A 13,643-nucleotide genomic window follows, 5' to 3' on the forward strand; every position below is an offset into this window, starting at 1 on the left:
CAGAGGAAGAGAGATTATCTTCAGTAATATTGACACTGGCCATGTCTCCAATATCACATGACTGCTGGTGATGGCTGGCCAATGGGAGCTGATCATTGTGAGGCAGGCAGAGGAGGGCATAACTCTGTAGTCTCACTATGATCACACATTAAATTTGACTTTCTTTGCCCTTTTTGAAGGACTTTAACCACTTCACCACTGAGGGGTTTTACCCCCTGACCACCAGAGCAATTTTCACCTTTCAGCGCTCCTTCCATTCATTCGTCTATAACTTTATTATTACTTATCCCAATGAAATGAACTGTATCTTGCTTTTTTTGCCACCAATCAGGCTTTCTTTAGGTGGGACATTATGCCAAGAATTATTTTATTCTAAATGTGTTTTAATGGGGAAATAGGAAAAAATGTGGGAAAAAATTATTATTTTTCAGTTTTCGGCCATTATAGTTTTTAAATAAAGCATGCTACTGTAATTAAAACCCATGAAATGTATTAACCCATTTGTCCCGGTTATAAAACCATTTAAATTATGTCCCTATCACAATGTTTGGCGACAATATTTTATTTGGAAATAAAGGTGCATTTTTTTCAGTTTTGCATCCATCCCTAATTACAAGCCCGTAGTTTATAAAGTAACAGTGTTATACCCTCTTGACATAAATATTTAAAAAGTTCAGTCCCTAAGGTAACTATTTATGCTTTTTTTTTATTGTATTTTTTTTTTTTAATTACAAAATAAAAATAAAAATTGGGGAGTGTGGGAGGTAATGAGTTAATTTATTGTGTAAATGTAATGTTTGTGTATGTAAAATGCTTTTAGGGTGTAGTTTACTATTTGGCCACAAGATGGCCACAGAGTGTTTGTTTACATGCGACCTGTAAGCGTCCGGAAGGACGCTTACAGGAAGCAGTAGGAGGCTGGGAGAAGCACAATGATCTCGCTGTTTCTGAAAGAAGCAGCAGATCATTGCGGGGGCTAGATCAACGAACGGGAATGGATTTTCCCGTTCATTGATCTCCGGGCGAGCGGGCGGCGGCGTGCACGAGCGGCAGGTGCGCGCTCACGAGCGGCGGGAGCGCGGACAGCGGCGGTGGCGCGGAAGGTACGGATTTCTCCGTCCCTGGTTTTTTAGGAGGGAAAAAAGGGGCGGAGAAATTCGTACCGCTGGGGGTAAAGTGGTTAAATACCCTCAAAACACTGTAAGTGTAAAGTGACCAGCCCGTGTCTGACGGGGTTCAGAACAAATGCAAGAATCTGACAACCATTACTAACTTAAACCACACATATAGATATGGGATAGAGGTAGTAATTTGTATTGCCTCACTAACAGCCACAGAGACTAACAACACTGATTATGAGGATGGTGATGATGATGATGATGGTACACAGTGTATTGCCTTAACAACACCTAAATAAAGGCAAGAACAATGAAAAATGACATTGAATTAGACAGAGCAATTATAAGTTTTCAACACCTTCCATGGTTTCATATATTTGCTGTATTCAGAATATAGGGACATGGGGTCACTTTCACCCTAACAGCATTGTAGACAAGAAAGGTAGGAACACAGCTTATTTGCAGCGCTGACAAGAGGGCTGCGTGACTATCTTTATCCTAGTGCCCAGGTCAATAGAGAAATCCAGAATGCCTCAAATTTACCTTCCCAAGAAAACGCCACAGAGCTACTGATTGTTCTTTATAGGGGATCAACAAATTAGTCTTGGTGAGATCAGTTGGACAAATTCATCAAAAGGAAAGTAGGTGCAAAAGGGGATCATTTACCTAGCGTAACCAATCAGAAGCCTTGACCTGCACCAGTTTAGCTCCAGCTTTCTTTTCATTAGTTTTGATAACTCTTTGCCAATGTGTTTAACTCTCATCCTATCCACAAATGTTTCATACAAATCTTACCAACTGGGGTCTGAGTAGTCCCCATGCAGTTTCTGTGATTGCTGAAGAAAGTAATCATCACTAAACGGCTTTTTAATTCAAGAAACATATTATTTATTGTTGGGGAAAAAAAATTGAAGTAATAAGGTCGAACATTTCTGTAGTAATGAAGGGATGTGTCAGCACTTGTTTTCAAGGCTGCTGTCTGATTATATTCAGGACCCGGTGTCTGCCGATAGTTGGTGTATCTTTCCGCCAGCCAGACTGTACCGATTCTTCCAAAAAGCACATCTTGTGTGTGTTTTTATGCATTGGAAGAACCAGGCCCAGGCTCACCTTGATCCTTTCCACGTCCCTTGCCGCGCCCCTGTCCACATGTACCATTTATCTGTAAAGGACTTTCTTCTGATACAGAGATATCACTGGTTTGATCTTCAGTAGTTTATTTGTTTACCGGATTCTGTGTCACTATGATCAGACTGATCTGAGACGTGGTCATTTTCAATACTAGAGTTGTCAGAATCTTACAAATCTGTGTCAACATTGTCCTCCCAAATTGAATTTATGACATCTGCAGCACTGTATCTAGCATATCTCCTGTGGTTTAACATTGTTACCACATAAAAATGGAGTAAAACATGTAGTTATACATTGCTTCTAATACAATAAAATGCCAAATATTTTGGGATTTCTTTGGACCCCAGTAACAAAATGGCTGCAGTTGACACATTAACATTAAAAATAAGGAAAAAATATTTGATTTGGACTCATTGTTGGTGAGGTAACAAATTCCTAAAATGGCGGCTGTTAACAACTTCAAATTTTTTTTAGAACATGTCTGACTGGAGACCAATTGGACCCCACTTGATAGGATTACAGTATAAAGAGCTATCTTTATTTGGCAAATGATCGGTTAAGCACTTAATGAATGTGTCCTCTGAGCTTTGGGGCATGGAATGGTTATCTGGATAAGAATCTATGTTGGCTTTCAGAACCCTAAGTAGGGAATACAAGGACTCCTAAAATAGAAAGCAGAGGTGTCATGGAATCTTCATTTTTAAAAAATATTGAACTAATCATTACACTGCAGAGGTTAATAATGTAATGCTACAATTCATATTTGTTCAGATAGATTTATCTAAGCAAGTAAACAATTTTGTATCTCTTGTTAAAGGCAACCTGTCACAAACATATGCCTGCCTTGCAAATCGTGTGACATTCCATTCTGTGGGTCGCAATCCAGCAACTTGACAGTAAATCTGATTTTTATTTAGCTTCACTTCAGGCAATATCAATGCTCTAAAACTGGTATAAATCTCAAGAGAATAGCAGCTTCCCATAGAGGCTTTTTGGAGTGGCATATTTGTGTTTATGGCCAGATTTGCAGCTACATAATGTAACATGTAGCCAAGACCTGAAGCAACATCCATTCCCTATAAAGAATATTACTCTTCAGACAAACAAATATGATTATCTATAGGTTATATAACCCACTGCTTTGCCCGTAACATTATGCTGTTTATGTTAAATAATTTTCCAAATGGATGCTCACAGTAATTTATCAAGATGAATGTGATTACCTTTTAAAGCATATCAAATGGCTTGGATTACATTTTAGCACACAATTACTTCAAGGTTCTTTCATACTTTGCAGTGATAAAACTAATTTCAAAAAAATTCTACTGTCTCAGATCCACGTCTCCTCTACTTCTTCACATTTGCTTCCATCATTTTCATCATAGCTTTGCTTTAACGAAGAACCAGTAGCTTCCAGAGACAGAGAGAGTTCAGAGACGGCTTCATCAGTGTCCTCCTGATCTCCTGTACTAAAAGCTGTGCTCTGTGTCTCACCTGTACTTAAAGCTGTGCTCAGTGACTCACTCTGACTCCTGGCACTCATAGGAATTTCACTGGTAGATCTTGTACTCTTAGACTTTTTGCCTTGTAGGTAAGAAACCGGGGTTGGGATTTTGGATGGCTTTTTCTCTGGTCTGTTATCTCTACGAGGTCTGATTTTTGGCCGCAGCTTGAGTTTGTAAATAGATGGCACCCTTTCAGGCTTTTTCAGTGACCTTTTTTGCTTTGATGCTTCTGTGAACTTTTTTGACTCTGAGGTTGTTTCTTCTTTAGGACAATTAGGAGTTGAATTTTGGATATCGGTTGCAGACTCTAAGCTCTTCTTTTTCGCTTCCATTGCCAGCTGTCTTGCTCTTTGAGATGGCAGTTGTTTGACTTTGTTATCTTTATAGTCTATGAAAGATGTTTTAGTTTTATCCATAGTTTGTACTGAAAACGTTGGTTCAAGTTTCTGTTGCGGCAATGGAGGCTGAGCAGCTGAATCAGTTTGCACAGCTTCCCTCAAAACAGGTTTGGGAGGTATTCTGGAAATCCAGTTTTCCACATCAACCTTATTAAGCTTCAACTGACCTTGGGAAAGTTCTGTGATGACATCATCATAATTTCCTCCTCCAGGATTCCACTTGGTATTTATATAGACTCCACTTCTGGGCACTTCTACTTCTCCATCTGGTGTCTTTAACCTGTTCTGCATCAATGGCATTGAAGATACTGAAGCTTTTCTCATGGTAAAATTATGAACAGCTACATCACTTGCTATGCTAGATGTAAAGTTTGCAGACTTGTTTTCTTCCTTATCATTTTCATCTGAATCATCCTCTAAAGCCTTGATGTTTGATTGGATTTCATCTTCCAGACTCTGATATAACTCTTGTTCTTGGTCTGGACCAATGGGCTTTGGTGTATACCTATAAGCTGATTCAGCACTATCAGTCATAATTGAGGCTTCTAATGCACTAGATTGTCTGTTCTGCATTCTCATGCTATAACTAGAGACCTTGCCCTGTGTTAAACCATTTTTGTTAAGGTGCGTTGTTGGAGTAGACCTACCCATTGTAATAGTCTGTACTTTTTCATTGTAAACAGACACACTTCTTGTTGGCGCTTGATTGTTATGGGACATACTGGAGTTACTGCCTATAGATTTACTTCTGTCTCTGTTCTCAGATTCACCCTGGTAACCTCTGCTTGGTGTGGATGGCCTATTAAATGTAGACATGGTTCTGACACCATTAAGTTCTTGTGTAATTGGCTGGCTAAGCTGTTTAGTTGGAGAAACACTGCGTGTATGCATTTGTTTAGCAAGGGGAGCAGCATGAGTGTTGAACTGTTTTGTTGGAGAAGGCGGTCGAATAAGTTGTTTCGTAGGAGAAGTAGATCGTGCATTTATTTGTTTAGTTGGTGAAGAAGGTCGTGCAGAAATCCCAGTGCTGGACTTGGCTTGGTATTCTGCTGTTTTGTTTGGTTGTGTGTAAAGGAGATGTTTGGAAGGGCTAGGCGATCTTAAATAGCGTGAAGGTGTTTTGGGTCGTGATTCTTGCTGAGCATAGTCCTTCTCCATGGTTGTTTGTGTCTTTAACATTTTTTCTTTAAATCCAGGTGCAGGGCTCTTCATTTGTCTACCTCTGCGGCTGTCATAAAAAACATCTGAAGAGTGAGAGTCTTCACCTTCACTTCCAGTTGGCTGGGACCCTGCTGAAGATATAGACAAGTGAAGACTGTTATGGCCCGGAGGCGGGAAAAGAAACTGTTGTCCAGAATGACCATCTTCCATGAACAGTTGTCTCCTAGATGGTGTTACTGGTCGTTCATTTCCCCTAGTAAAGAAAAAAAAAACACACTGAAAGTACATTGGTATCTAAAAACATTTAGTCACAATGGTTATAATGTCTAGTGGGGTCAGTAAATATCATCTGATCAGGCCAGCTGTTAGAGTGATTGGCTGCCATGAAGCAACATAGGGCTCAGACATGTTAATAAGTTCAACCAGAGTTCTATTGCCTCCTTTTCAGAGAGGTCAAACAAGAAGAAAAAAAATGTTACATTTGTAAAATCCAGTAGGCATTTTGAAACAATGTCTATTTTGCAACACCGTTCCACAGTAATGTCCCACTAGATTCTCTATAGCATGTTGTGATATAACTAGTAGACCCAAGCCCGTTTGAAAATGGGCTCTAGGGTCTGTTTCTCGCCGCCGTCTGCCGCATGTTACTGCGCAGGAGCGCACCCGCCTCACACACCTGCTGCTAGCAAACCCGGCCGCCCGCTCACACGCCCGCCCGGCTCCCTGGCCCTGTCCTCCTGTCTCTGTGAGGCTGGGTCCGTGCTGCACACATGTGCAGCAGTAAAAAGCACCAGCTACACAGAGACAGCACATGCTGTCACACAGGGGTTTTATTATAGAGGATAATCATTAGGGGCTTGATTCACTAAACCGTAATAAGTCAGATCACAGCCGTTTTCACATGATTTTCACGTTTGCACACAATCGCGAATTTGGGCACGCAATCTCGAATTGTCACGTGCTAATTCGTGAGTGCACGCGCAAGTTTGCGATCACGCAAAAACGGCCGTGATATGACTAATCACGGTTTAGTGAATCAAGCCTTAAGTCTGATTTACTTTGCTTTTTCCAACCTGCAGATTAATGAATGAGCTATCCATGATAAGTCAGTAAGCCTAATTGTGTCATTTCATTCTTTGTGGAGCAAAGTATACTGATCATCAATCACTAAGCAAGGTGGCTTGTAGTGTTGGGTCCCTGGTTCGAATCCCAGCTAGGGAAATATATGCACGGAGTTTGTTTGTTCTCTCCATGTCTGTGTGGGTTTCCTCCACCATCCCAAAAACAAATATGTAAAGACAGCCTCTTCCCTGGAGTTAATTGGCTTTCCCCTTAAATTGGCACTAGACTGTTGATGGGCACATGACTATGGTAGGGATTATATTGAGAGTGAGAACTCCTCTGAGGGACAGTAAGCAACAGGACTATATATACTTTGAAAATCTTGCTCAACAGACTGCAGGAGTACTGTGGCATCAGTTGCTCAGTCCTCTAGTTGCTCAACCCTATCCTCAAGGCCCACCAACAGAACATGTTATGCAGGAAACCACAAACATTCACAGGTGGGGTAATTAGTGTCTCAGCAGAGCTGATTATCTACCTCTGTGAATTTCTACAAAACATGCACTGTTGGTAGGCCTTGAGGACAGAATTGGGGAACACTAGTGGTTCATATTGTTCTTGACTGCCAGAACACAGGGTGTAGGACCTGTCATGTCCAGCCTTGCATCTCTAAAATTTGGAGTGCCACAAGGATCAATCCTACCCCCTCTGCTATTTGCAATCTAAATGCTGCTACTTGCAACTATTATCCAACAACACGGCCTGAAGTACCACTGCTATGCGAATGACATGCAGCTATACCTGTTCTTCAAACCTGATGGAACAGACCCTACTCAAAAATAAATTCTTGCTTAGCTGAGCTACAGGCGTTGATGAATGACATCTGGTTGAAACTGAATGCTGACAAAACTGAGGCCCTTGTTGTCCAAAGCCAGCGCTTGGCATCAAAACAGCTCTATCCTAAATCAGCACCAATCCAATTCAGATATAAACAGCTCCGACCTTGTGCGCAGCCTTGGTGTGCTAATCAATGGGGAATTGAGCTTCAGAAACCAGATCTCGGCTGTAGTCAAATCTTCCTACTTTCATCTGAAGAACATTGCAAAAATCTCAATCCCCAGAAGTTCTCACCTTCATCACACCTTCATCACATCACGCCTGGACTACTGCAATGCTTTCTATGCAGGCCCACCAAACAAGGACCAGTACCGCCTGCAATTAGTACAGAGCCCTTGTTGCCAAATTGCTAACAAACCAGCCTCGCCACTGTCACATTACACCGATTCTTTGCTCACTGCACTGACTACCTGTAAAGTGGAGAATCCTCTTAAGATTGGACTTTTACCATTCAAATCCCTACACAATTTGGTCCCTGGATACATGAAGGACTTGCTGAAACTGCACCACACCTCTCACAACCTCAGATCAGCAGTATCCATAAACCTGTTCACTCCCAGAGTGCACCTTAAAATCTTTGTAGACAAAGCTTTCTGTCATGCTGCCCCAACCCTTTGGAACTCCCTACCATACCCAGTAAAGACAGCCCCTTCCCTGGAGTTATTCAAATCCAGACTGAAAAGCCACCTGTTTAGCCTGGCATTTCCGGACTAGAGTTGTTCCTCTGTGCCACAGTTTACCAATCAACCAATTATTGGTCTGAGCCATGCTTATGCGCTTTGAGTCCTACAGGAGAAAAGCACTTTACAGATGTTATATGTTGTATAAATACTAAAAAAATTATGGAGTTGATTCACGAATCAACGAAGTTAATACAAGCCCTGTCTGCGGTCCTGTCAGCGTGCCCTTAACTTACGCACGATCCTTTGAAGTACCGCACAATGTGATGGTAATGCTACTGGGATACATCACATTAAGTAATGTGGTAGCGCCCACGCTAGTGTAGTATCACAGTCACGCTACCATCACATCATGCGTTAATTCAAAGGATCATGCATAAGTTAAGAGCACATGCTACGATGACAGGACCCTGCGTATTCACTTGCTCTGCTTGAGCATATTATGTGTGTGTGTCTGTGTGAGTGTATGTGTGTGTGTGCGTGTGTGTGTGTGGTGTCTGTGTGTACTGTTTCACACCTCTTAGATGTAATAGCTGGGTCTTGATTTTTTTTCATTATGAAGAAAAGCTATTTATACCTCAATGCAAAGCTTTTCTTAAGGTCACCGGACATTTGTGGTGTTTTAAATCCAGGTGTCTTGTCGGCACTTTCCGGAGAGCTAGATGATGAATGTGTTCTGCTATTGTTAGCTGTGTAGGTCCTCCAGTCCACCGGGGGTAGAGGAGTCTGAGATCTGCTAACTATAAGTGTGGTTTGGGATTTGCTGGGGTCGTCTGATCTTGGTGTTACACGAGCTGTGATCTCATGAACTGGGAATGAAGGCTTCCGGCTGCCTGAAGTAGACATTTGTTTATGAGCTGTAGGAAGGAAACAAAAAACATTTATTATATTAGGAAAAAATAAACTCTCTTTTCATAGAAATACACTCTGTCAAAACTAAACTTAAGGTTCCTAAAGTTAAATTGTATTAGCAGGATAACAGTATGCTAACAAAAAGATAGAAACATACCAAAGAAGAGAGAAGCGTCAGGATCACCCAGAGGCTTCCTGTATCCTCCTCGAGACTGACTGGGACAACCTCTTTGTGCATTATCATTGCCGTGCTGCACCTGCACAAGTTCAGACCCACTTGGATTGGAGCAGACGTGGAGGAGCAGCTCCGACTAAGGGCTGGTTCAGACGGGCGTTTTTGTGGCGTTTAACGCAGCGTTTCAGACGCAGCGTTTTTTGGGATCTACTGCCATCCCATGCAAGTGAATGGGAGCGTTTAGAGCTGGCTTTTGCAGGCTTTCATGAAAGCCTGGCAGTAGATCCCAGCGTTGCGTCTAGTCTCAAAAGCAACATACTGCTTTCAGAGGCAGTAAACGCGAGGAAACAATAGCAGAGACCAGAACTGCTAGCCTTGAACGCTTTTCAAAAGCTTTCAAAAGCTAGCTTTTATACGCTGGCGTTAAAACGCTGGTGTTTGAACGCAATGCCAAGCAAAAGCTCAGCAGATGCCCGTGTGAACCAGCCCTAACTGTGTTGGCGCAGTTGTACTCGCGCAGGTGCAATACACTGCACTCTTGCACAAAGAGGAGCGAACGCGGTGCTCATACATGCCAGGGAGTGCAGCCACGATAACATATCCAATAAGCTTTTGTCGGATATGTTTTGGGGGTTCGTGCCAGGCAATGGTGGTGTAAGGAGAACATGAGAAACCTCTGGAGGATCCAGAGACTTCCCTCTTTGCAGGTAAGTATGTTTTTTGTTAACATCTGCCTCAGGTACACTATAAGCTTTTTTGATGGAAAACCTGCAGCTAACTAGCTGTAGGCTCTCCAGCTTCTGGGTGGCTTTTGCCCCATCTGTTACAATACTGATTCTGCATGAATGTAAAGCTCTGGCATAACAATAATGATAGTAGCCATGGCAGCTGCTGTGGGACCCAGATTATGGTTGGTGAGGTATTTAGTTCCTAATTTTTTCACTGCTCATTCCAAATGATCTGCTCAAGTGGTGGTTACTATGTTTTGGGGGAGGATGGGGGTGACTATACATTTTCCTAAACCAGGTATTGTACTTAAAGGGTGAGTTGAGTGTAAGTCCCTTGGGTGAAGTAAGATGGTGCCTTGACCAGGCCTGTTCTGCTGTTAGCAAAGAAATCATTATCCTAGGCTGTTCATTCTCTCTTTCCCCATTCCTTCCTTCCTGTTCACATTTCTGAGCACTCCGCAGGAGAACTGAGGATACTGCTCAGTAGAACAGAGACCAGTGTGATGTGTGAGTGTGCTGGAGAAGAAAGCTGGCTGACAGTTTTATCTATATCTGCAGTGCAGGGTTTTGTCTTTTCATTTTTTTTTTTTTAAAGGGTTGTGACTTTCTCCAGAGAATAGGAAATAGCTTTCTTTGTACAAGCAGACTACTGCCGAACCGCATAATACCCTAGGTGCATTTAGTCTGACTGTCACAAACCTGACATACTGATGCTGATTTATCAAGACAGGTGGCAGGAAATACACATATCTGTATATATTTTGACTATTTCTCAGCTCCCTTCAATGTGGCGTTTAATTAGTTTAAATGGTTTTAAGGGCAATTTATCTACATCCAAAAATTCTGCCTGGCAACCCTGATGTGTGTAACTAGCTCGTGTTTCCGAACCTCCACTTACCACTTTATATAATTATTTTGCTTGGCGTAGGGGGACTGTCTCCCATACATAGGCCATTTACCATTTACATGCGCATATTAAGAGACTTGATATAAACATGAAGGGCAGAGAAGCGGTTAATGTCTCACAAGGATCCAAGAATAGACTACCGTAGACACAATGTCACAAATATCAGGGACAAGTGACATAACAGTAAGAAGGTAATGGACCATGCAGAGATTTGATTGTCTCTCATACCTTTCCCGGCAGACTAGAGCCGGATGCCTGGCAGACTTCCAAGAGAGAAGTGAGTGACAGTGAGGTTGTGCATATAAAACCAGGCATTACAGGTGACTGATGCTAGAAAGCATTTCAATGGGCTTGCTCAGGCGACCTGTCAGAATGTCATAACCACCAGCAAACAATGACCTAGCTCAAGTAATTGATTTTCACAAACTCTGACAGGTAATTGCTAGGTCTGTATAATAGACTCACCATAGTGCTGCCAGAATATGAAAAGTGGCTACTTTAGTCAGCAGGATACAACAGCAATTTCATTATATTGCTAATGCCCATATACATTTTACTCTTATATTATATACTCAAATATGGCATGAATACGCGGCCATGATATCACAGGGGGTGCTGTCTATCATTCATGAGATAACTGATGGCAGCTTGAAAATAGATTATTTACTGAATATATAACTCCTTTCTGTTAATTGTTCCACAATCACACTTATACTTAAATAGCTTATAGTGGCTGGATAATGTAATGGTTAAGGGCTCTGCCTCTGACACAAGAGACCTGAGTTCAAATCTCGGCTCTGCCTGTTCGGTAAGCCAGCACCTATTCAGTAAGGCCCCCTAACACCGCTACTGCCTACTGAGCATGCCCTAGAGACTGCAGATCAAGTGCTTTGAGTCTGAAAAAAAAAATATTTCAGTTGCAATTGCTAACGATACAAGGTGTCAAAAGTGCTAAACATTATTCAAATGAAAGGATAACTATACATGTGTGTCAAAGGTAGGGATGTTAACTACCTAATGACTGCCTCACCCCAATCTGCGTGAACGCAGCGGCAGCCCCAGGTCCGCCTAACGCCGATTGGCGTCAAGTCCTGGAGTTGCAGTTCACCAGGGAAAGCATGCGCACATGTACGATTGTTCCCTGCCAGTTCACGGAGCTCCGCTCCTTGATCAGTCTGCTATCAGCAATCATGGTTTTCTGCCAAAAGGGAAATAAATCCCCTTTGTTTACCTTTGTACAGCGCTGCTATCTCCTGCAGCGCTGTACAGGGGACACTCGGCTGTCCCTCAGAGCGGCTCGTAATGCATGGCCTCTCATAGGCTGATGCCTATGAAAGGCGGGGAAGAAAGCCGATCGCTGTCCTATCAAGATTTAGCGCGGCCAAGGGGGGGAGGGAGGGAAAAGCCTCATATTTTTAATGAAAAAAGAGCAAAACAATGGATTGCAGCAGCAATCAGATTCCTACAAAAGAGTGTCCTATTAAGGACAATAAAAGGAGGTAACATTAATTTGTGTGCTTAGTTTTAGGGCTGTGCAGCACACTGACAAAGCTGCACAGCCCTGTATTGTGAAAAATGGCCTGGTCACTAGGGGGTGTAAGCCGGTGGTCCTGAAGTGGTTAAACCATTTTCGGATGGCAGTGATTGAAATCTACGCCCTGTTTGGAGGCTGTTATTCCTGCCAGGGCCCCACTGTGCCCTCTTGCTGTTCTCTTGGCTCACTCGCCATGCTGTTGATGTGACAGCAGAGCTCCATGAGCTAGTAAGAAGCTGTTTTCATTGGCTCCTGAAGCTGTCATCAATGTGAGCCAATAAAACCAGCTCACAGAGCTCTGCCATTATAGAGACGGCAGAGTGGGTGTGCTAAAATGACGGGTGTATGACGGTAGTGGCGATTCAGTGTGGTGATTCAACAGTATGCACCAGTTTCTGGTACCAGAGGTCTCTGATCATTAAAGAGAATCTGTACTGTCTGATTTGTACCATAAAAAACATACCAATCGAGTCACTGTGATCTCCTGGGTGCCTCTTTGCCATTTCTGCCGCTCCCCGCCATGATCCTGGCTTTTAATTGCCAGTTTTAGGCAGTGTTTACCAACAAAAAACATGGCCCCTAACCAGGAAGTGATGTATGTGTATATATATATCATGTTACAGTATACTACAAGTTTTTATTACATAGTGAATTTTCTGCACTCCAGTCAGGGATTGTCACAGTTTCTCAGCATGGGCAGCTCCCTCCCCCCTCAGACAAGCTGAAATCGAGAGCAGAGACCTGTCTGTGAAGGATAAACAAAGCATACACACAGAGCCTGCAGGGGGCGTGAAGGGGGTGTGCATAACTTCTCCCTATCACAGCCGAGGCAGTGCATTCCTCTCTGGGTCGACAAAGCTTGACAAAGAAAAGAAGATTAGAAAGCTGTTGTGACACCACTACTTAAAAAACCTTCTCTAGATCCTACCACACTTGCCAACTACCGCCCAGTGTCACTTTTCCCATTTGCATCCAAACTACTTGAACGCCATATACATGCAGAATTAAGACATTATTTATCTGCTAACTCCAGGGGTCTAGTCCTGGAAAAAGAAGTGAGTGGACTCACCTTAAAAATCTCTGGCGCTCCAAAAAATGGGCGTGGTCAAGCATAGCATGGGCGTGGTCATGGGTGGGGCCAAATATACATGGCCTTAGCAGTGGTATAAAAGGTTTGCCAGGGAAAGTTTGAGCTCTGTCGTAGTGTATCCCCAAAAAGTAGATGTTATCTGACAGCATTTCACCAAAAATACACATAATCTGGCAGAGGTTACTCCAAAATACAGATAATATGGCAGTGGTTCCCCCAAAATAGACAATCTGGCAGCAGCAGTTCCCCCAACATACACATAATCTGGAAGCAGTTCCCCAAAATACGCGAAACCTAGCAGTGGATCATCCAAAATACACGTAACACCCAAAATACATGTAATCTGGCAGTAGTGGTCCCCCAACATACACAATCATACACAATCTGGCAGCGGTTCCCCAAAAT

General features: G+C 42.7%; 1 protein-coding gene across 3 annotated transcripts in view; it reads right to left on the reverse strand.

Annotated features, from left to right (window-relative positions):
- Nucleotides 1–854: 854 nt before the first annotated feature.
- Nucleotides 855–13,643, reverse strand: part of GAS2L2 (growth arrest specific 2 like 2) — an 80,123-nt gene continuing 67,334 nt past the window's right edge. For all 3 annotated transcript variants that reach the window (XM_068265363.1, XM_068265361.1, XM_068265362.1), the window contains exons 6-7: nt 8,530–8,809; nt 855–5,566 (exon numbers count right to left, since the gene is read on the reverse strand). In XM_068265363.1, coding sequence (XP_068121464.1) covers nt 3,580–5,566; nt 8,530–8,809 — 2,267 coding nt within the window. In that variant the 3' untranslated portion in view covers nt 855–3,579. The remainder of the gene's footprint in view (nt 5,567–8,529; nt 8,810–13,643) is intronic.

The sequence above is a fragment of the Hyperolius riggenbachi genome, chromosome 2, assembly GCF_040937935.1.
Source record: "Hyperolius riggenbachi isolate aHypRig1 chromosome 2, aHypRig1.pri, whole genome shotgun sequence".
NCBI classification, from domain to species: domain Eukaryota; kingdom Metazoa; phylum Chordata; class Amphibia; order Anura; family Hyperoliidae; genus Hyperolius; species Hyperolius riggenbachi.